The following is a 23,498-nucleotide window of genomic DNA, read 5'->3' on the forward strand; positions in this document are numbered from 1 at the left end:
AAAAGTGTGGGGTCATATTTGATTCTATCTGTAAGGAATTGATTGGGTTGAGAAAAGTGTCTAAGAGTTGAAGTCGAATGTGCATTTATTCTGAATATCAAGTGAGATTGTCTTGAGGAATGGTTCACCCAAAAATGTAACTTTGCTAAAAATGTCCTCACTCTCCGTCCATCCAAAATGTGGATCAGTTTGAGAAATGGAGAAATGTAGCATTCCATCACTTGCTCACCAATGGATGCTCTGCAGTGAATGGGTGGCGTCAGAATGAGAGTCCAAACAGCAGATAAAAACATCACAATAATCTACAAGTAATCCTCACCAATCCAGTCCAGCAGTTAACATTTTGTAAGCAATTTTGTACTGTTTTGGTTCATAAACCGTACCTAATCTGTGCATATTTCTCTCCTAAATCAAGTGAGATGACTTTTCCACTATAAACAGCAATATTAATGCTTCACAAAATGTTAACTGATGGACTGGAGTGGTGTGGATTTTTGTGATCTTTTTATAAGATGTTTGGACTCTCATTCTGATGGCACCCATTCACTGCAGAGGATCCAGTAGTGAGCAAGTGATGCAATGCTACATTTCTCCAAATCTGATAAAGAAACAAACTCATCCACATCGTGGATGGCATTGAGGGTGTTCCATAAATTAAATTTTTGGGTGAACTATTCCTTTAATTCAATTTTGACTTCTGACACTGAAGTTACACAGCAAAATCATATTTATTTTCCCAAATGAATTTGGTTCAGGTTGGAGTTGGAAGCTTCTGATTTAGATTTTGGCTGTATGCAACAGATGAGGGGTTGAGTTATTAAGTAGCAAAGCCAAATACACAGACATCCTGCGTTTTGATGTTCTGTTCATGAATTGTTTCCTGGATCCAATGTCTGAAGGTGAGTGCTGCAGAAATCCTTTGCACCGTTACAAGCAGCCGCGAGCATTGGCTCACACCGAGATGTGAATGCTCACAGCAGAATGATGAAGCTGGTTTAGATTCTTTCTCTATTGACTTAACATGCTGCAATTTCTTGCTGAACACAGTCTTGCAGAATCGTTCTTGAAAGATTTATAGTTCTTTCTAAGTTGTTTTGTTTTTTTCTCCATGTTGTATGCATCACTTTATCTCTTTTTCTTTAGACTGGTATTAACATATCATCTTATTTCAGATTTTCACCTTCAAAATGGGTTGTGTTTATTGTGGTACTTCTATGTGGTTTTTAGCACAAGTTCCTGTTTAATACCTCAGTTTAGACACCAATTAAAAGCAACTTTTAGATCAGTGGTAAGTACCTCACCATAAACAGACCTGTCTTCCTCAGGCTTGGGCCCGGGAGGCACCATAAATATCATCTCATATTCCAGAGCTGCTGACACAGAGTCCAGGGTGACAATGAATTATTTAGCTCACAGTTCGGGCGCATTGGATTGGCCTCGTCCCAGGTCAGTCCACTTTCTCCATGACCATGCGGTGTGGGTTAGGTAGATGTGCCATAATTCATGGATTCACCTTCGGATTCCCCCGGCATAAGAGCCCCACGACTACACAGCCTGTCTCTCCTGAACAGAGCTTTTCAATAATGAAGGCGTTCGCTCTGAAGTAGATCTGCTTCCCAAGTGCTCAGGAACATCTCTTGTTGTGCACGAGGTCAGCCCATCAGCAGCACTGCAATCCAGATTGTGTGCAAACTGTAGAAAAAAAATCCTCACTGAGTAAATCTGTCCATCTTTTATTGTACGATCTATTTAATTTCATCTTAAAGAAGTCCTAGTATGTGCTTGTACAAAGTCTTGATTTTGATTTGGGGGTGTAGGCAACTCAAACAGGCTCTCATTATAGGTTGTTCGGAAAAACACATTAGTTTAAACAAATTTTACATTATTACAACACCTCTCTTCCCAGTCTGGCATGAACGTCTCGAATAGTTCCTGTATCAAATGAAGGCCCGCCTTCTGAAATATGAAATGCGCTGTGATTGGCAGCACTCGCCACCTTGTTGGGAAACGTCATGCCCCTTACCATAGCCACCTGCGAGCTTCAGTGTAAATATTGCATCAAAATCAAATCAATTTGAGCGCGATTTAAACCCGTATGATTGTAACCACTCTACGTTCATCTGCCTTGGGAAAGCTAGCGTCTCAGACATCGTGATAACACTCTGGAAATATGCGTTGTAGTCCAAACGAGTCGTTTGTTGTAGTTTTTGAAAAGTGATTTCTTTTAAATTAAATATCTCCTTTTGAATTGGACTTTGAGCTTTGTAACTGCAGATATTGTTTTTAATGCTCAAAAAGCAACATTACAGACTAACTAAAGTTGGAAAAGTGAAAAGGTATAATAGGACCGCTTTAAGTCCTGTTTGTCAATCGTTCTGTTCTACATGTTTGCGTAAGAATATATATCTGTCATTCTATAGTTCTATCTGTTTCTATTCTGTCATTTTGTCTATTTTTAACTTGTTCTGTATCTTTTGTTTTATCATTCTATCGTGATTAGGGCTGCACAATTAAGCAAAATTAAATTGCAAAGGCAATAAATCGCGATTAGGCAGAAGCTGTGATTGTCATGCGTATCTTTCAGTGAAGCACAGTTCTGTGATTAGCAGTAAATCTCCATCCAAAGGTCAGAGGGCGCGCTCGTCCTGTTGTCTCTCTCGTGCAAGATTTAACTGCTTTCTTTGATTCAACGTGACTAATAAATACACGACTACGGCATTATATGGTTTATTTGAGTTCTTATTATTATAATTTTCAGGATAATAGAGTATATTATAATTAAATACTAATCGACATTTATCACTGCTTAGAACACAATGAAATATTGTGTGACTTAATTATTCTGTGTAAGAGTAAAAACGTTGTTAAATGTGGTATTTTCACGTGCTCTCAGATGGAGCAGCATACTACACAGAGACGTAGTTCACTGAGAAGATACGCAAACCGCTGTCATTATCGCAAATGGTTTCATTGTTTTCAGAATTGTACGATTATAGATTATGAACCTGATTTTGCATAGCTTATTAGAGAACTACGGCTCTGTGTTGTAAATGCTGCTCCACGGAAAGCAGGTGACGGACATTAACTACTAATCACAAAACTGGATTTACTGACAAAATGTGCATGACAATCGCGTTTGATTAACCATGATCAAGTGATAAACAGGAAAATAACAATCAATTATGGACTCAGAAGTCTGCATGATAAATCACAGTGAAGCTGCTTTGACACAGTCTGTATTGTATAAAGCTCTATTGAAATGAAAGCTACTAAATATCGTTGAGTCTATCTGTCGGGCTCCGTGGCATTTCAGATGCACTTCACAGACAGTCATGGCAGGAGTTGGACTAAATTTAGCCCCAGAAGCACAGGTGTTAAATAGAGGTCATTTATAATCATCATTTACTCATTCTCATTACCACTTTCTCCTTTGCCCTCTCTACCTCTCTCTCTCTTGCTCTGTTCTCTCTTGCTCTCAAACTGGTGACAGAAATGTGTTTTAGAAACCTGTCATTATTTTTGCAATTGACCCTTTAAGCTCCGCCCCTCTTGGTTACTGTTGCTAACACACATGACATTTACAAACAAGCTTTTACTCTTTACTGAGAGAAGTCTACGGGGGATCTGTGTTCTTGGGCAATTACAATAAAAGTACTCTTCAAGCTATCCAACCACGCAAATCCTCCACAGACTGACATTAGCAAAATGGCAGTACAGCAAGGTATGATTTTTTAAGACGGGGCTTAACAAAGGTCGTTTGAGAGGACAGGAGTGAGTTATTGCATTTGGATGAAAGTTTATGAAGAAAAACTATTTTCTTTTGAAAAACAAGCATTAAATAAATCTTTCCCAACAAGACCAAAAACTTGTATTAAAGTAAACAGGACCGATTTTGATTTCATGGCTTATTTTTGCCCTTTTAACAGCATCTTTTATGTTGTTGAGGATGCCCTTTAGAATATGATTTAACCGTGACATTTCCAGAGTTTCTCTCAATGGATGTCACTGGTGCATTTGACTCGCCCCCACAGTAGCTCTTTCCAAAAAGAAATAAGGTTGCACAAATCTCTAAATATTCAGTAATGCTTTTGCTGGAGCAGCTCAAAGTCAATTTCAGAGCAAAAAAATATGGTAATCTCAAAGTCAATCTCATGTCTATAAATCCAATTTTTGATTGGGCACGGATTTCTCATTAATCGGGAATCGTCCGTTGTGGTCACAGATGTATGGAGATAACCCCATTTCTCTTTGGAGAGGATGTCGTGGATCATTTTCTAGCATTGGCCCTATTAGATTAAATCTGCCCCTGGCCCAGGTGGGGGGTCATAGCCTCGGCGAATGAAAACCGTGTGACTGTTAATCTGAGCTCATCAGACTTGTTCATATACGAAATCCTTTCTAGGTCTGGGCGAGAACGATGGTAGGTCAGAGCCAGCGGCTTACTTAAACTCTGAGATTCACCTGATTGTAAGACCTCAGTCCATATGGCTCATATCAGCGAGCGATTTATATGGCATGCTGGGACACTTGCTCACATTTTTATCTTGGTTAAAGAGGAGCAAGAGGAAAGTCACTGGGAAGAAAAACGATCATCTGAACCTGCAAAGGCATCAGATTGGTTCCTCATTTTACTTTTGCGGTGTGAGAAACGGCATGTTGTGAATGCAAATGTGATGTCTGAATCCAAGGAAAGCATTACACTGCATACGTGTGATGTGGATTCAACAGAACATATATTACAGTGTATCGCCGACCTCTTCTGTTGAGTTTTTCCAAGTACTGTTGGATTAAATCATTGTCTGAATTAATTTTGTGTAACGTAATCGCGCTTAGACTTTATTTTAAACTGCAAACTTTATCTCATCAGTTGAAAATCAATGGAGCTGTTACAAAAAATAGTGAGGTTTCCTACATAGATTTTTTGGCATCATAAATGAGTTCCTGACCAAAGATGTAACCAAATATTTAAGATTTAGGGTTTTAATTGTCAAAGCTTGAAAATTGTTATTGATTGCCCACTGTTCTGTATTTCTTCTCCAAACATGACAAAATATAAGACAGCATTGCCTTCGAGGATAAAATAATCCCAAAACAAATTGTGACTGGTTCAGTTGAAAATCAATAGTTAAATAGAATACTTTTAAGATTGTGGGAAAAGTCCTGTGTGTTTATCTTTACAAGTAAAATATGTTATTATAGATTCTAAAATTTTTATTTTGCACTGAGAAGTATTGAATCTTAAATGTTTGGAATAGATTAAAATTGTACTATTTTGGTAAATGTAAACTGTATTTTTGAGCTGAGTTGTTGGTTTAGCTGGTATACTTACACCAGTAATTACTAATTTAAGAATTAATAAAAAAAAACTTGTCAACTGAATCTGAATTTTTTGTTTCAGTTATTATTGAGGTTCAGTTTGGGCTAGAAGTTAGTTACTTATGTAGACCTGGGTTTGGAACAGAACCATTCAATTTCTTGACATGAGTTTCTTCTGCCTATATACAATCTTATTGTCAAGATGAATGTCAAACCTGTTCCCAGATCAGTTACATGACACTCAGAAGTTTTATTCATGCTATGCTTTGGGCCCCATGCCCGTGTCTCAAGCCCTCTTTCTCTTGGCTTGATTTATCATCTCAGCACCTCTGTAGGCAGTGATGTATGTCCTCCCCGCTGTTCTTAATCTCACCCTATAGAGCACTAAACACAGTCAGGCCACATTTCCTGTGCTGTGCAAGAAAACTGATGGGTGCCTGCAACATGATCTCTGGAGAGTTTAATATATATGTATGTACAGACTCAGACTCAGATATGTTTGAATTGTGCTAGCTTAATGCTAATGGCATACTGTCCAGTATAACGTTCACTGTTTTTAATAGTATATGCATGTGACAAATGTTTCAGTTACTTATTCTACATTGTCACATTTGCATGTTTAATTCAACAAGTGCCCTTATATTCATTTACCTGGAAAAAGGTGTCATGACCAGTGTTGTCATTGTTAACTAAAACTATTAAAATAAGAAATGAGAAACTTTTTTTTTTACTATTTTATAATATTATTCAATATATTAATAAATGTATAACTGTGTGTGTGTGTGTGTGTGTGTGTGTATATATATATATATATATAAATATATATATATTATAAAACTGTTTCCAAACAGGTTTCCTGAACATTAATTTCTGTGTTGTGAATGTGAAACAGAAAAAAAAAACATTGGTCTTGCATTGTAAAGTGCATTGCATTGTGGGCTTCAGTATTCCATGTATTCAAGCGTATGCTGCAGAAAATTCCCAACAGTGCTCTGCATACATGCTGCAATTTAGCGTGAGTGCAGCAGTCATCATCCATCCAGAACGTTCTCCAGGTGTTTGGTTCAGAGGAAATGACAGACTCTCTCTCTCTCTCTCACACACACACACACACACACACAGATGTCACAGGCAGGCTGGTAAATATTCTGCTGGCGTTCTGTTCAGCTGTGAAGCACCTGATGGCAGCGTTTCATTAATGCCGCTCGGGTCGATCCGTACTGCAGGTTCACTTGTTCACGATGCCCCTCGACCCTCTGATGTCTCAGCTGGGATCTGAGCTTGCACTACTGGTGTATGAAAACCTTGACTTCACCCGGTAACTAGAAACATCAAATAAAGTACCTGTGACGAATCTGAGACATTGAAGTAAATAGCTGGAGGACACTTCATGGAATAGTGTATCCCACAATGCAGTGCACTTAAAATTATTATTTTTATAATTTTAAAGGAATACTTCACCCAAAAATGAAAATTTGCTGGAATTTTACTCGCCCTCATCAAAGATGTAGAAGAGTTTTTGATTTGGAGAAATTAAATTTATCCATTTAGCAGACACTTTTATCCAAAGCGACTTACAGTGCATTCAGGCTATCAATTTTTACCTATCATGTGTTCCCGGGGAATCGAACCCCAAACCTTGCGCTTGATAGTGCAGTGCTCTACCAATTGAGCTACAGGAACACAGGAACACTGGAGAAATGTAGCATTAAATCACTTGCTCAGCAATGGATCCTCTGCAGTGAATGGGTGCCGTCAGAGTCCAAACAGCTGATAAAACATCACAATAATCCACAAGTAATCCTCACCACTCCAGTCCAGCATTTAATAATCCATAATAACGTATCATCCAGTGAAAAAGTCCATCTCCTGTTGTCTCTCACATTAAAATCCACCAACGTGTATTGAGCGGCTTTCTCATGTAAATGGGAGCATATTTCTCTCCTAATTCAGATGAGACTTCTTTTTTTTCACTGGAGAAAGCAATGTTACAGATTATGTACTCATATTTTAGCCAAAAGCAATGGTTTGAAGTTAAAAACTCTTTATATTAAACTCTAATAATGGATTTGTAACTTACAAACACAATAGCTTTTGGCTTCACAAGATGTTAACTGATGATTGGAGTGGTGTGGATTATTGTGATGTTTTATCAGCTGTTTGGACTCTCATTCTGATGGCACCCATTCACTGCAGTCAGAGGATCCATTGGTGAGCAACTGACAGAATGCTTAATAATGCTATCACATATGCAAGTAAAATTGATTGCAGATGACAAATTAATGATGACTTTGTGGCAAAAAAAAAGCTTACACAAAATTGAATTCAAAAGACAAAATTAAACACCTAATGTACATTGCATACTTCACAGTATACTGTTTAGAAGTGCATGCTTTTTCACTTGTTTTCTTCTTAAGTGACCTTTATAGTTCCAGTCTTTGCTCTTGTTCTTTGACCGCATGCATCTGTATGAGCAAGATAAAGTATAAATGATGCATTTTGCAAAACTCTTTAACAACACCAAAACCAGAGGAGAAAAACTGTCGTCTACTTAAGGCTCTCAGAGAGATGGGTTTGATATCAGGCCTGTAATTACGCAGAGATGTGACTTGCCTTTCAATGCAACAGAGGAGAATTGGTAGGAGGAGAAATGCAATGGAAAAACGGTCTTTCTCTCCCCTCGTGTCTGGTTTGAATTATTTAGTCGTTGCACAATGTGCGTAAAGTGAAATCACGTTAAACTCCATGTCGAATGAGGTGCTGTTGAATTTTGAGGGTGTGTTGTTTTCCCTCTGTTTGAACTGATGTCTTATTGGCCTCTAGATGGGATCGTGGAGGTCATTAAACCTCCACAGTATCTGGGTTCTGCTGACCTTAGCGGGCTGCTCTTCGCAGGAGGAATTGAAATCAGAGGTCATTGATTTGCAGCAGTGCTCTGGAATATCTTTTCTCACTGCAGGGGAGGGACGGACACGGGTTTGTCCAATTTCTGCTTTTATTTCTAAATCAAGCAGGCACCGGGTGATGCATGCTGTAGTTTGTTGTACTATGCAAAAAATTTTTGCTCATGCTGTTCTTCTCTATATTTAATCCAAACTGTGGCGGTTGGTAGAGGGGAACCACAAATTATATTTCTAATATTAAATTGAATGTTTATTTCTAATTTATTTTACATTTATTTTAAAGTTTATTTTTAATTGTTAATATCTTTTTTCCCAAAGTTTGTTTAATTTTTCTCAAATTTTGTTTAATTTTGTTGTTGTTTTTTCATGTATTTATTAATTCATAAAAAAAATGTTGCTGCCAAAGTTAGAATTAAATATCCAATATTGTTCTAGTTATGTTGCTTGTATTATATAGTGGCAATTCTCTCTCTCTGCTCATTCTTACCCACATGGAAAAAACCTATATAAACATATATGTTTCAATATAGGTTTTGATATAGGGTTTAATATATGTGACATATATAAAATTGTCCGTTTTCCTAGATTAAATGTACATATGTGTACATTTATGCACACATATATTATGTACACATATATTTACATTTATGTACACATATATATATATATATATATATATATATATATATATATATATATATATATATATATATATATATATATACACATACAGTACAGACCAAAAGTTTGGAAACATTACTATTTTTTATGTTTTTGAAAGAAGTTTCTTCTGCTCATCAAGCCTGCATTTATTTGATCAAAAATACAGAAAAAACAGTAATATTGTGAAATATTATTACAACTTAAAATAATAGTTTTCTATTTGAATATACTTAAAAAAAAAAAATTTATTCCTGTGATGCAAAGCTGAATTTTCAGCATCATTACTCCAGCCTTCAGTGTCACATGTAACATCAGTCTATCACATGATCCTTTAGAAATCATTCTAATATTCTGATTTATTATGAGTGTTGGAAACAGTTCTGCTGTCTAATATATTTGATCAATAAAAGGTTAAAAAGAACTGCATTTATAAAAAAAAATTATAATAATATATATTCTAATAATATATTTTCTTTACTATCACTTTTTATCAATTTAACACATCCTTGCTGAATAAAAGTATTTTATAAATTTTATTTAAAAAAACAGAAAGAAAAAAAAATTACTGACCCCAAATTACTGACCAGTAGTGTATATTGTTATTACAAAATATTTATATTTTAAAAACATAGCTTTTTTTAAAAAAAAATTTATTCATCAAAGTATCCTAAAAAAGTATCACATTTTCTGAAAAAATATTAAGCAGCAGAACTGTTTCCAACTTTGATAAGGAATCATCATATTAGAATGATTTTAAAGGATCATGTGATAATGATCCTAAAAACTCAGCTTTGCATCACAGGAATAAATGATAATTTAAAGTATAATAAATTTAAAAACACTTATTTTAAATTGTAATAATATATCACAATATTAAATTTTTTTCTGTATTTTTGATCAAATAAATGCAGGCTTGATGAGTAGAAAAAACTTCTTTCAAAAAAAACATTAAAAATAGTAATGTTTCCAAACATTTGGTCTGTACTGTATATGTACATATATGTACACATATATATATATATTTGCACTTATATGTTCACCTATAATAGTAAAATTAAAATCCATAGCTGCTAGGCAACATAAATAAAAGTCCAAAATGTAGAAATGTACATTATTTATTTACTCAAGATCAATCAAATAGTACGGAAAAAAATATAGTACAAGAACAAAAATAAGACAAAAAAACTGAACAGAAAAAAAATTATCTTTATTATTCTTTGAAGGTCTGTCATGGCGCTCCTCCTCCTCCTCCTCCTCCTCCTCCTCTTCCTTCCTGCACTATCCAATGACGTTTGATAGGGTGTCCGAGATTTGTTTTTTTTTTTTTGCTTTTTTTTCGTCACACAAATTTTTTAGCGGATAGGCATTTCATTCCACATGGATCTTGGGTCTTGGTAGAGTTAAACCGGTGTTTTGAAACCGGGTCCCAGAGTGGATATATTTGAAAACGCCGCCTTTGCGTTTCGTCTGGACGGCGAATCCATACATTTTCTTAAAATATGACTTCATCAGCCCACGTCTCGCCCCTAGTCAAACACCACTACATCACGTAACAGCAACAAAAACATGAACAAACACTGAACGATTGTATTTTTTACTAACTAACATTAACACGGATTAATAAATGTATTGTTCCATGTTCGTTTGTGTACCACGCGCAAGGTTTATCGCCAAATCCATGTCTTCTTCTCCATTTTAAGTGCATCTCTGTGGCAGAATTACAGCGCCACATGCTGGTCTGGCATGTATACTACGTCGGTTCCGTGTGAACGCGGATATTTCTTGAGATGAAAAAATGGAAAAAAAGATCGGAGGTCCGTCTCCGTGTGGACGGGGCCGAAGAAGTAACGGGTACTTACGGTTATGGATAGAAATGTAGCGGAGTAAAGAGTACAATATTTGCCTCTCAAATGTACTTGAGTAAAGTCATGATTACTCCCCAAAAATGATACTCGAGTAAAGTACAAAATTGTACTTAAGTACTGTACTCAAGTAAATGTACTCCGTTACTGTCCAGCTCTGTATATCATGTTAATATATTGCCATAGTTAAATTCCATAACATGCCAATTACATGTGATACCAATTTCACGTGTTCGCACATACATAAGTTCTTGAAAATTTTTTTTCGTTAATTCTTAGTTTTTGCCTTGATAATAGAAAATATGAGCTAGGCATCATGTATGACAGTCAAAAATGAGATATGAGCTGCCATTAGCTATATAGAAGACATATCTTGTATGTATAGGGCTTATGTGTGGATATGAAGAAGCAATACAGGAGACCTATATTTCCTGTATATGCACATATATGCACCTCAGTTTTGCCTATATGTGGCAAATATACGCATATATGCAGCATATATGTGCATATACACTGCATATAGGTTTCATATATGCGCATATAGGTTCTTTCCATGTGGGTATATGCACCCTGTTAAACTGAAAGGACTTAAAAACACATGCAAATGATAAACTTTCACTCTATGATGGTTTCACTCAATTATTGCTACATGTGTGACTGCATCATATAATTACTATTAATTAATAATATTGATAGTTCATCATCTAGCTGACTACGTCTTGTATTATTATTATTTTTTTTATTTTTCTAAAATCCTGTCAAACGTGCACAAACTACTAGCTACTACTAAATATTGTAGAAACATAATTTTCTGTAAAGTTGCTTTGTAACGATTTGTATTGTAAAAAGCGCTATACAAATAAACTTGAATTGAATTGAATTGAATTGATGGTTAAGCTGTGCAATTAATCCGCGAATCACATTCGTCAAGGGCCGGGGAGCAGCTGGCCCGTTCAGTTAATCAATAAGGGATCGACTACGACAGCCTACATCGCACATCCTGCGATGTGACTATCGTGGATTCGTACATCGTGATATCGATGCTTAAACGACACATCGTGCAGCCCTAATATATATATATATTTGGCTTTGTTGATGTACAATGGGACCAGTCTAGTTTAGGACTGTCTTCTTTCACTTTGTTGGTTGAAAGCTGTAACTTGAAGACATTTAATTCCACCTTTTGGCTTCTAACGTTAACTGGTTTAAGCAACCGATTCAGAGCCTGTTTTTCCAGGTTACAACTTGGTGGAAATGTGAAAGCTGAGTTTGTAAATGTTTTTATAAACGTTTGAGCTGCCAAATTCATTCAAATGCTCTTGTTAAACCTCACATTAACTTACCAACACACAATACCACATAAACACACATGGTTATTTAATCGAGGTCGTCTCTCCTGCAGGCCTTCATTAGCGCCAGCAAGGAAAGGTCAATTGTGTGCTTACTGTTTTATGAAGCTTTAGTCTGAAAGCCGGAGGCTGCGGTAACAACACTGTTTCTAGAGTTTAATGGAGTGTCTGTGTGTGTTTTGGTGTTTTGATAGAAATTGAACCGGTGGATGTTGGTTTTGGACGAGAAACCGCTGGAGAATGTAATGAGGCTCACAGTCTCCTATTATGGACCGATACCTTGTACTATTTTTTTCAGAGTTTCTACAGGATTTGATATTGATGACAAGCCGGTTATGGGTTATTTATTGGTGTGCTGATCAATGTAGCCTCTCTGATACTGAATTTTCTCTTCTCAGAGTAATCAATGGCAGACGGTAAGGCCTGCATGAGTTTGGGTAAGCCGTTGGAGCTTTCTAATAGAGCTGTGGGTGTCTCTTCATTAATCAGTGTCCAAACTGCACGCAGGATCTATCACATATAAACTAATGAAATCACTGCGCCGCAGCCTCTGCTGTTGTTCTCAACTCGCCTTCTTTTAATTGGCATTTGGCTCATTTTCCTCAACGTTTAATCAGCTCTGAAAGAAAGCGTATCTTGAAGCGGCGCTCCATTGGTTTCTTCACAAGTTTGACTGCGTTTGGTGGCGGTGCGTGAATTTGGACGGCTGCCAGTGGGGTTTTTGGAAGACGTTTGAGGGTTGATGCAGACGTTCAGTCAGATACTTTCTCTTTATTTCTCCATCTGTCTTTTGTCCTTTCTGAAACAAGCAATTGCATATACAAAGTCTTGAGTGTATGTTTGTGATGTAACAATTAGCTGGTTCAGTTTACTCTAGCCAGATCATTAGAAACATTAAAGAGAGAGTTCACCCAAAAATTAAAATTCTGTCATTACTCACCTTCATGTCGTTCCAAATCTGTAAGACCTTCATTCATCTTTTGAACACAAATTAAGATATTTTGGATGAAATCCAAAAGCTTTCTGGCCCTGCATAGACTACACTGTCTACTTCAGCTCTGACTGGTAAAGCTTGGACTAGAGCAGTGGTTCCCAACCTTTTTTCTTGGGGGCCCCCCCTATGTAAATATTTAACAATCCGTGACCCCCCATAGCATTAATATATATATATATATATATATATATATATTATTGCTATGCACATAAGCACACACACACTGTATATAGTAACTAAATGTAGTTTTTTTTTATTGACATTTAATGATTTTTAATGACATTTTATTACATGAATACACAAGAAATGTTCCTTTCAACTTCAAATGTTTCCTTTTAACTTAATATTTTCATTTTTATACAACTAGTAAAAAGCAGTTGTTTCTCTTTTTTCAGGATTTGTGTTTAAACATAGAATACTGAATGTTATGAACGTAATGTTAAATATGAACGGTAGAATGCTGTATGTACTTACTTATGCACTTTCCTATGTGCCTTTCACTAGTGATGGAATGTCAGGTGTAATGCCAGTGACAGCCAGTCTAAAATCGCTGTGGACTTCCAGTCTGTTGCAGTTTGTAGTTCAGCGAGCTCATCTTCATAGCCAAGGTATTCCACATTTTCAAGCCTGTATGTGAAGGGAACCATGACCCACGACTCCATGGATAATGCGTCAACATCCGCATTCCGCAAAGCGGGACTTTAATTTCTTCTGTCGCGCAGTCATGTGACGGCAAAACTCAGCACGCAAAGATGCACTCACGGTACCCCCAGAATGTTGAAGCAGCAGTGGAAAGTGTTGTAAATGCCCCTGTGACATTTTTCCAGCCCTGTACTCCAGCTTGCGCATAAAAGCATCGATTGAGCACCATTCTGGCCGAGACTTGTCTTGGCCTTCAATAAAACCAAAAGTTATGTAGGTTTTGTCATAGTGTCTTAAATTTTTCTTCGCCTCTGATGAAGAATCACCGCATTTACGTTTCTTTGCCATTTTCCTTTGGTTTTTGTCATTACTATGACAACAAGCACATTGAGCAAGTGACGGTATGCGCGCAAAATTTTAATAATTATTTTATATAAGGGATCATTTTTGACTGCCTTATCTTGGCATTGTAAGCATATGATTTTTTTTTTTTAACTTTGAAAAAATATTTTTATATAAAATTATTAGTTTAACATTTTATGCATCTTTATTCACCTCAAAACATATCCGCTCCCGCGCCACCCCTGTGAACTAGGGGGGCACGGACCCCAGGTTGGGTACCAATGGACTAGAGCATTGCAGCCGTTGTAAGTGTGCATTGGGGTCACCCTTTTGAACCATAAAATGACAAATAGGACAACCCTGCCCCATTTTCACAGAGCTGGTACCCAATTTGCAACCATTCTGGGTGTTTCCTCCAAAGAAAAGCCATTCTGCACAAGAAAAATAGTCCCTTACCCCATTAAACTACTGGTCTTGAACCAGAATAACCGTACCATCTGAGACCAAGGGGGCAGAATAACGGAGGCATTTATTTATTTATGTTTGTTTAATTTTAGTTTTAATTATATATTTATATATTTAAAAATATAATTAAATAAAATAAATTAATAACATTTTAAATCTACATTTTTATTTATTTATTTAGCAGAAGCAAGGCAAATTCATTTTACAAGACGAACTATAAAGGTGTTGCAGTGCAAAGCTGCACCAATCATGCTATTTGTCCCATCTGTTCCAAGGTGATTTTATTATAAATTTACATTTATATTGACTTTAATTCATTTAGCAGAAATATGTGATTGATAGCTATGAACTGTTTAATCAAAAGCAACTTATAAAGTCGCACGTTACTTTGAAATGTCTTTTATTGGGCTAAGTTCTCCGAGCTCTCTTACAAAGACCTGATGTGCTGTGTTTGTCTGTGTGGTGTTTATGTAGTAACAGTCGGTTGCATCATCAATTGGCTCTCGAGTCTGGCTGGTTCTGAGAGTGTCTCTGGGGGCCGTCCGTCGAGGGCCCCTCAGGAGGCTGTGAGGAGGTCCACGTCAGTGCTGTCAATTTGTATTCACTGGGAGAGAAACAAGCCCAAGGCAACCTGTCGTCCCTGGTTTAGATGGGGCATTCCCAGCGGGACTCCCCTATTGGTCGATCTAAAGCGTCAGTCATCATTAGAGCGTTACCATGGTGACGCAATTCCCACCTCCCATACCTCACCAACTGCTTTCTATGTCCCCGAGCGAAACCTGTGCTATGGTGATATTGTCTTGCTATACGATTATTATGCATACTTGTGGTTGATCAATGTTGGTTTTAAATGAGAAATTTGGCTCATACCTGGATTGGTAAAATGGTACCATGGTAGATGTCCAAGTACTATGGTCAACTGCTGCTGCTCTGCTGTGTTTATCCACTTACTCTGACTTGCAAACAACTCGCTAGTCCTTCAAATCTACAGAGAACAAAATTTGAACGTTAAAACCCACTTCATAAATACCCATTAAACGATTTAGTCTCCGTATGAGGGTTTTAGTATTCTCAGCGCTCGCTGAAACAAATCAAGGGATTAGATTCAAAGTTCTTCTCGCAGGAATAAAACCAATATTTGAGCAGAGGTAGGTGAGACTTCAAAGACTTTCTTGTGTGCCCACCCAAGGAGAAAAAGATAAAGCGAGAGAGAGAATGAAAGAGAAACCCTCGAGCAGCTTTAGCCGCTAATACCTGCATGTTTCCCCTCAGGCAAGCCGTGCGCCCAAGACTCGTCTCAACAGGTCAGATTCTCATACGTGAACGTAAATACTAGACGTGAATATGAAAATCTAGATGCAGATGTTTGGAACATTGAATCAGAATCAGAATCAGAATGAGCTTTATTGCCAGGTATGTTCACACATACGAGGAATTTGTTTTCGTGACAGAGCTCCGCAGTGCAACATAACAGCGACAGAACAAAAAACACTAAGGAATAAAAATACAAAAAAATACAAATAGGTGGGTAAGGATTGACAATATACAAATTGACAATGTATGGCAGGTATATTAAAATGAGCATTTATGTATGTACATGTATATTATGTGGAAAAGTTTTAACTGTACGCTAAGTATGTGTGTTGGATAAATAAGTGTATGTGTATATAAATATAAATATAAGTAGTGTAGTGTGTTCCATGTATGTACATGTATATTATGTGCAAAAGATTTAAGTGTACGCTAAGTATGTGTGTTGGATAAAAAGTGTTGTGTATATAAATATAAATAGTGTAGTGTGCCCCACAGTTATTATCAGCTATTATCAGTTATTATCAGCTGTTCATAAGATCAGAATCAGCGTTCTGAAGCACAATTGTGTGTGCTTTCAACATGATTCTTGCATTGCTGCAAATAAACTTTGATTCTCAAGGGGGCAAATACTTCCTTGAAGTGCTGTTGAACCTTGTACTGTATGTTGTGTTTCAGGTAGTTAAGTATAAATGATGCATGATGTATAAATATCAATACCTTATCCGTTATTGGCTGATATTAGATTTTTCTAAATTTATCAATGCATAATGTATTGTTGCACGATATATAAACATGCCAATATTGCAATACGAAAAATACAGGAATGAAATAGCTTTATTTGAGTCCATCTGCATTACAATTTATATATATATATATATATAACTTGCATTCATGCATTAAAGTCATTTATTAAAATTAATTATTAATGAAAAAGCTGAAATACAAAGGTTTTTTTTTGAGTGTGCAGACCTTTTATACATTTTTACAAGAACCAACCCAAATCTCTTTCAGTAAGCACGACATGAACTAAGTTGTTGTTAAACTTGTTGTTATATGCCACATTGCACATTAAATTTGACTTTAAAAATGATAATTATCATGGTTTTATTTGGATTTTTATTAAACAAGTATTTAACAAAATAACAAAAATGTTGCAATTATATTCTACTATAAAATAATAACTTAAGTAATAAAAAGTACAGTAAAATTACAATAATAATATTAATATCATATTTTGTTTCCCATTTTCAAATGATAAACCATCAAGCTTATATTTTGATGCATTGCCTGTAAATAGAAATATGCGCTGCTGGTTTTTAAAATGAAATACTTGCTATATGATGAACTACATGTGTATAAATGCTGTGATTTACTCTGAATCCTGTAGCGCATATATTGATTAAAATCAAAGGCCACCCGATTTAAAAGCCATATCATAATATTTTCCTTTTTGTGGCGTTTTATGTATTTATTTTATTTAGACAAAGTAGCGTCGAATTTTAATATCATCGTACTGGTATCGACCAGAATTGGTGAATTCCTACTAAATATGAACATGTCTTCTGAAGATTCTCTTCAAATGTTTTTTTTGTCTCTCGTTATGAAGGATAATACAGCAATAAGTCACATACTGTATAGTCTTTCAATTCTTATTCTTCATATTCAAAAGGTTTCAGTCACGGACACAATATTGAGGTATTTTCTCCATCTTTAAAGTGTTTGAGAGATGCAGGGAAATCGAACGGCCCTCTGTGGCTCCTTTTAGTCGTGAATGTTCATTCTAGTCTTCCATTGTTACAGAGAGATACCCTCCGTCTCCCCTAGGACGTCCCGAGAGATTAATTGATTCCAGAACTATTATTTGTCATCATTACCCTCCATTTCCTGTTGCCATTGTGCCTTTGTCTCCAGATAAGTGTGGAATTACTGCTTGAGAGGGCTGTTTTGCTGTGCTTTTTGTATTTGCCCTTTCTGTAGGGAGCTAATGGCGTGTAGAATCAATTTCTGTTTGGCCTCGTTCCCTCGCTGGAAGCTGGATAGAAGTTTTGTGGACTGCTCCCGCCGCTTTCATTTAGGGCATGGGATGTGTTTTGGATTTCGTTTTGGGTTGAAAAACAAGGTTTAAGGGTAGAATCCAATTTATGGATTTAGACGGACTGGTCGTCCGCAGACTGGCCGTGGATGTATTAGTTTCAGACCGCAGGTTATGAAGTAAAGGTGAAGGAATCTGAAAGTGTTTTCCAAATCATCCAGCAAGGCTAGATTACTATGCCGTGGACCAGAAAGTTTTACGCCGAGGTTAATTTTGTGCCATTTTTCCTCTGCCAGAGGTCATGGAGTCTTTTGGAAATAAACAGAAGGGAAAGTTGGTTGAACTTCAGCAAGCGTGGGGCAAATGCTTCGCATCAGATTTCACACTGCTGAGCCTTCGCTATGTTTGCATGTAACAGTGGGCCTTTATTATTGTAATTTGATTAATGGCAAAGTCTTTGTCGGAGCTTTCTTCAGTAGCGCTATTGTGTCAATGCACCAGAAGTGACTTCCCCCTCCCGCTGGGTCTTGAAGACTGCTGAAACCGCCGCTCGTTGGAGGGGAAAATAATTTGACAGGCTCACGGCCCCCTCTCCAGCCCCTCTGAGGACTCCCATAATGCTCCTCGTGGGCCGGGCTGCTTGTTCTCACTCGTGTGAGTGATGAAAGAGTGGGGCACAGAGAATCAGCCCTCATCTAATCAATGACAGTACTGCAAACGCTCCCCCCAGAGCAGCCGCATCGCCTCCATCAAGATGAGCTGCAGCAAATGTAGTCTTGTAAACAGTTTGTTTGCGGTCGCAAATTCCGTTTTTGTCCCCCGTGTAATTTAATGGTTTTACATGCACAAGAGCTAGATTTATTTCCTTTGAAATTCTACTCGGACAACTGTATTGTTTTCAAATTATGTATAAGTAAATTATATAAACCGTTTTTGATAGCAAAATATTTTTAATATATACATTTCATTTATAATATTTAAATTAAGATGATTTAAATAAATAAATAAAATAATAAAAAATCATGGTTTTTTTTTTCATTGTTATTGTTTACTAAAAACAGTATTTCTTTGTAACCTTTTGTTTTCTGTATCTGGGTTTAAGATAAATGGTGTCCATATCAAAAAATTATCAAATCTTCAATGCCTGAGGGGTTTTATTTATTATTATTATTATTTTTTTTTTTATGGTTTTGATACTTATTATTATCATGCTTTCTGAAAACGAAATTATCTTTCTAGCCCAAGAATTACCCATAAGGTAAATGTATTTAACGTTAACATGTATTATTTAGAATCTTGACAGCTTTGCGTGAAAATAAATGGTGTCCATTTCGGACCAAAATTGAATGCCTGAGGTTGGAAAATATGGGTTAATAGATTAATATGTGCCTGGTATTTTGGGATGTTTCAGAAATGTAGTAAATAAAGTATGTTGAAATAGAGCTGAAGCCCATGAATTAGCATGAGGTAATTGAATTAGCTGATTGAGTTGGGAAACACTTGGGTTCAATCAATAGATTGTCTCCGATTCTGATTGTTTTGGGGTCTCGGTGTTACCAATAGGTGTGGAAATGGATTGTGGTATATGTACCCTCTGGGATCCTCAATTTCCATGTTTTATGAGGTAGATATGGACTCCTGAGGGAGGAACCCCTCTCCACCCAGATGAGCCCCGCTTTTATTGCTGTGAAGCGGCCCACCTGTCATCCCCTCAGCTCTTATGGAGATGGATTACATGTGCCGCTTTTCTCTCTGAATCTATAATCTTGAGTCACAGCATGAGGTAAAGTATCCTAACATGCTAATGCCTCAGAGAAAGGGATTGTGGGGGAAAAACAACACCATGTGATGGACTGATGAGTGTGAAGAAGCGTGAGGAGCGGCTATTTCTAACCTGTTGAGTGCTAATGACAGGTTCTGCACTTTACTTTCAGCATTAAAACCCTCCCTTTTGCCCTCAGTGCATCTGATGTCTGGAACTGTTTGTTCAGTGCGCAAATTCTGATTTATCTGAAGCGTTTGAAAGCATCTGGTAGAAATGAAAAGAGCCATTGCCTTTGGAAGATGAAAAGACAAAAGGAAAACATGGATGAAAGCACAAACTCTAATTCTGATTCGAGTCGGTTGGAGTGAATGTGAAATGAAGGGAGGAGATGCAGTAGAAGCTGCTGAAGGACAGTTGTGCACAAAGGTACTAGAATTCAAATACAATGACTTGTGTTCTTTCTTTAGCCGTCGAGAGGGAATGAATGCTAGTGTCTGACAGTACAGTATCTGCAGTCAGTGTGAACACTGCTTAAAGTTTTCAGTGAGAATTGTGATGGTGTTTTCGTTCATGTAACTCAACGGCGGTCTACGAAGCTTAAATGTGACATATGTGATTAAACATTTTCCATTACATTTTAATGCGCAGAGATGACTAAATGAGAAAAACTGTGCTGTTTTCAGCTAACTTTGAATGTTTTACATGTGACGCAAGAAAAAGACAAATTCTTTGGTGCCAGTAGAGCATGAACTCCACCTTTCACATTTTAGTTCTTCCAAACGATGCTATGTCAGCGTAATTTGGGTCTACTGGTTTGTTTCCATAGGTTTATAATTGTAAGTAAGCTGTGCAGCTACAGCATTTAATGTTCTGCTGATGGCTTCATACCCATGAAGGGCCCTAGAGATGGCAAATCCCTGCTTGTATCGCCACCTCGAGCGTCATTGTGTTTCCTTTCATGCTTGTCTCTGCGCCACTCATGTGTATTCCCACAATGCAACAATTTGTCAAACCGACGCTTGCCATGGCCCGTTAGAAAGGGAATAGTATGTGACACTTTAACCGATTTCCTTGATTTTGTTTTTGTATCTCTGCCGCTTTTCCTTCCCAGACCTTCTTGGCCACTTCTTGTTCTCTTGCAGTCTTTGTATGTGTCAGTATCTCTCTCTTCCGCTCTCATTCACCAGTGTGCCATTTCCCTGGAGAGCCCTTGCCCCTTTCTGAGAGGTCTCGCTGACTGAGGCGGTTCTGAAGTGGGTTTTCCAGAAAGTGTGCAGTCTAAGGCTAACAGCTTATACTTATCAACCCAGCAGCCTCATTTTCTGGCTGTCTCGGGGCTTCTGGGTCAAGGATGCATCGCTGTTGCCCTCCAACAGCAATCCTGGACTCCGTCCGATTACTCACAGCCAGCCCGTGACAAACATCCAAAGCCACTAAACAGGGGCGCGTTTGGCCACGTTAGTCCAAATGTTTCCCAGCTGGCTCCACTACAATTAGTGTGCAACTGTGGCTTTCCAATGCATTGCATGCTCCCTTTTTAGATTGAGAAAATACAAGTACAAAAGTCTGCATGTCAAGATTTTTCAGTATTTATGGTTTTCCTCTTTCCACAGTGATTCTTATTCCTTGTTTTTCTAAAATTGTGTTAAAGCTAGAATGCAATGTTAGTTTTTCATCTTAAGAGTCAATAAATGATTCATATGGCGTCATTAAAGTAGCTAATATGTGAATGCTTTATGACATAAATGTAATTAAGCTTTTTGCATCTGTTTCTCAGGTAAAAACATATTTTTAGGACCAGATTAGCTTGAGTGACAAGCAAGCGGTGAACACATTAGCTTCCGTCTCAGATTGTTATGTATTCAGTGCTTTGTGTCGAACACGAGAAACTTGTCATTTCCTACGTAATTAAAGAACGGAGCAGCTTGCTTGCTCGCTACGTTATTGAAAGTCTTGCCGTAATTGTTTTTCGCACAACACCACTGGTGCAGATAATTGGCCATTAGTGCTGTCTGAACAATGTGGGTTGGTGGCTGAACACTGTTATGTTTTTTAATTATACGTCACCATAAACGGGAGGCAGTTATGTCGGTTTATAACTTTTCCCAGAAGTATTTTGCTTAGCCATTTCACAGCGGAAAGGTGAGGGACTCTAACCCATGAATGTTTCAGTATGAAAATAACTTGGCCAACAAAAGATTGTAATCTGAAAGCTGTAATCATGTGTTTTCGAGAGTATCATTTCAAATTTTATGATGGGTTTTTTTTTTTTGTTGCATGCAACTGGTATTGCTTCAAGACCCAGATATAAGTTGGACATCTATGATTTCCTTGTTGCGGAGAATGTGGGCGAATGTGGCGTCCGGTCATAAAAAATGGAACTTACTGTATAGCGCAAAATATCAAGAATTTGCACAAATTTTTTTATATTTTTATTAATACATTATTGTTAAGGAATGTATACCAGAAAAAAAATTTCCCAGAATTTATTTAGCTGAAAAAAAGTCAACACACAACATTGTTTTTCTGAAAAAAAAAAATCATAATAAAAATAATTAAAAAACTTATAAAAAATTATTTTAATTTTCTTTCTTTTTTTTTTTTTTACTGAAAAAAATTAATTACAGATGCTTTTATTAAAATGTAATGAAACCATTAAAGTGAATACAAATTTAATAATAAATACAATTTAATTTAACCATTTAAAACGGAGTCAAAAAAATCTAAACGGAACAGAACTGGAAAATGGAATTTGGAAAAAAAAAAAAACAGATTTTGGGATTTCATAGGGCCCTACTAAAAATATATATTTCTTAATTTACTCTCCTTTATGTCTTTCCATCCCCATTAGACTTTAAAACACAAATTAAGATGTTTTTAATAAAACCTGAGTGGTTTCTGTCCCTCCATTGAAAGTCGTGATTGTATTTTATCACAAGACTTGGATTAAACTGCTCGATTCACATTAAGATGTCTTTATGACCAAGTTTTGGGTAACTAGACATTCAGCAGAGAGACAAAACACTTTCAGGTTTTATATAAAATATCTCTTTGATTTTCAAAAGTTAATCAATGTCTTGAGGGTGAGTGAATGATGACAGAATCTTCATTTCAGGTGAACCGTCCCTTTAAATGCTAAAGCTAAATGCTTCTCATGCATTGTCTGTGAATCCTCTAATGCATTCTTCTCTCTGTCCTCAGGTACTGGCATCCGAGGTTTTACCCCGTTCAGGTTCTCGGTCGAACCTGTCGACACACTGGCCGTACGAGGCCTCCCCGCTGTCCTGAACTGCTCGGCCGCTAGTGACGCTCCGGTGAGGGTGGAATGGAAGAAGGACGGGACGTTCCTGAACCTGGTGGCAGACGACCGGAAGCGGCAGCTCGCAGACGGCTCATTGCTCATCAGTACAGTGGTCCACTCCAAACACAATAAGCCTGATGAGGGGGTGTACCAGTGCGTGGCCACCATAGACAACCTGGGCACCATCAGCAGCCGAACCGCTTGCCTCACAGTGGCAGGTATGAACACACAGCCTTCGAGGTTCAGAAATAAAGTCTCAAGCTTACTGTATCAAATCTGATATGCAGAATCCTAAACCAGATCAACCAAAACTACATGCCTTCTGTCATCCGGTGGACAGTTTATTCTTCTTCCACAAGTAAAAGGCCTTCAGGTCATGGTTAATATGTTGTTTTGCTGTGAAATAGGCTATATAAATAAACAAAAGAATAACTTTTATATTGTTAGTAATATTTCAGGATGTTATTTACTAAACTGAAGCTTTCGCGAAACATTTATTTGTTCATTTTGGCCATATTAATATCAGCATCTGCACCAAATTGTATGTGTT

At 37.1% G+C, this 23,498-nt stretch overlaps 1 protein-coding gene across 8 annotated transcripts in view; it reads left to right on the forward strand.

Moving 5' to 3' along the window:
• neo1b (neogenin 1b) overlaps positions 1–23,498 on the forward strand; it is a 127,427-nt gene that overhangs the window by 22,248 nt on the left and 81,681 nt on the right. For all 8 annotated transcript variants that reach the window (XM_059536517.1, XM_059536515.1, XM_059536510.1 and 5 more), the window contains one exon: positions 22,849–23,166. In XM_059536517.1, the coding sequence (XP_059392500.1) occupies positions 22,849–23,166 (318 nt within the window). The remainder of the gene's footprint in view (positions 1–22,848; positions 23,167–23,498) is intronic.

This window comes from Carassius carassius, chromosome 43, assembly GCF_963082965.1.
Source record: "Carassius carassius chromosome 43, fCarCar2.1, whole genome shotgun sequence".
Lineage (NCBI taxonomy): Eukaryota > Metazoa > Chordata > Actinopteri > Cypriniformes > Cyprinidae > Carassius > Carassius carassius.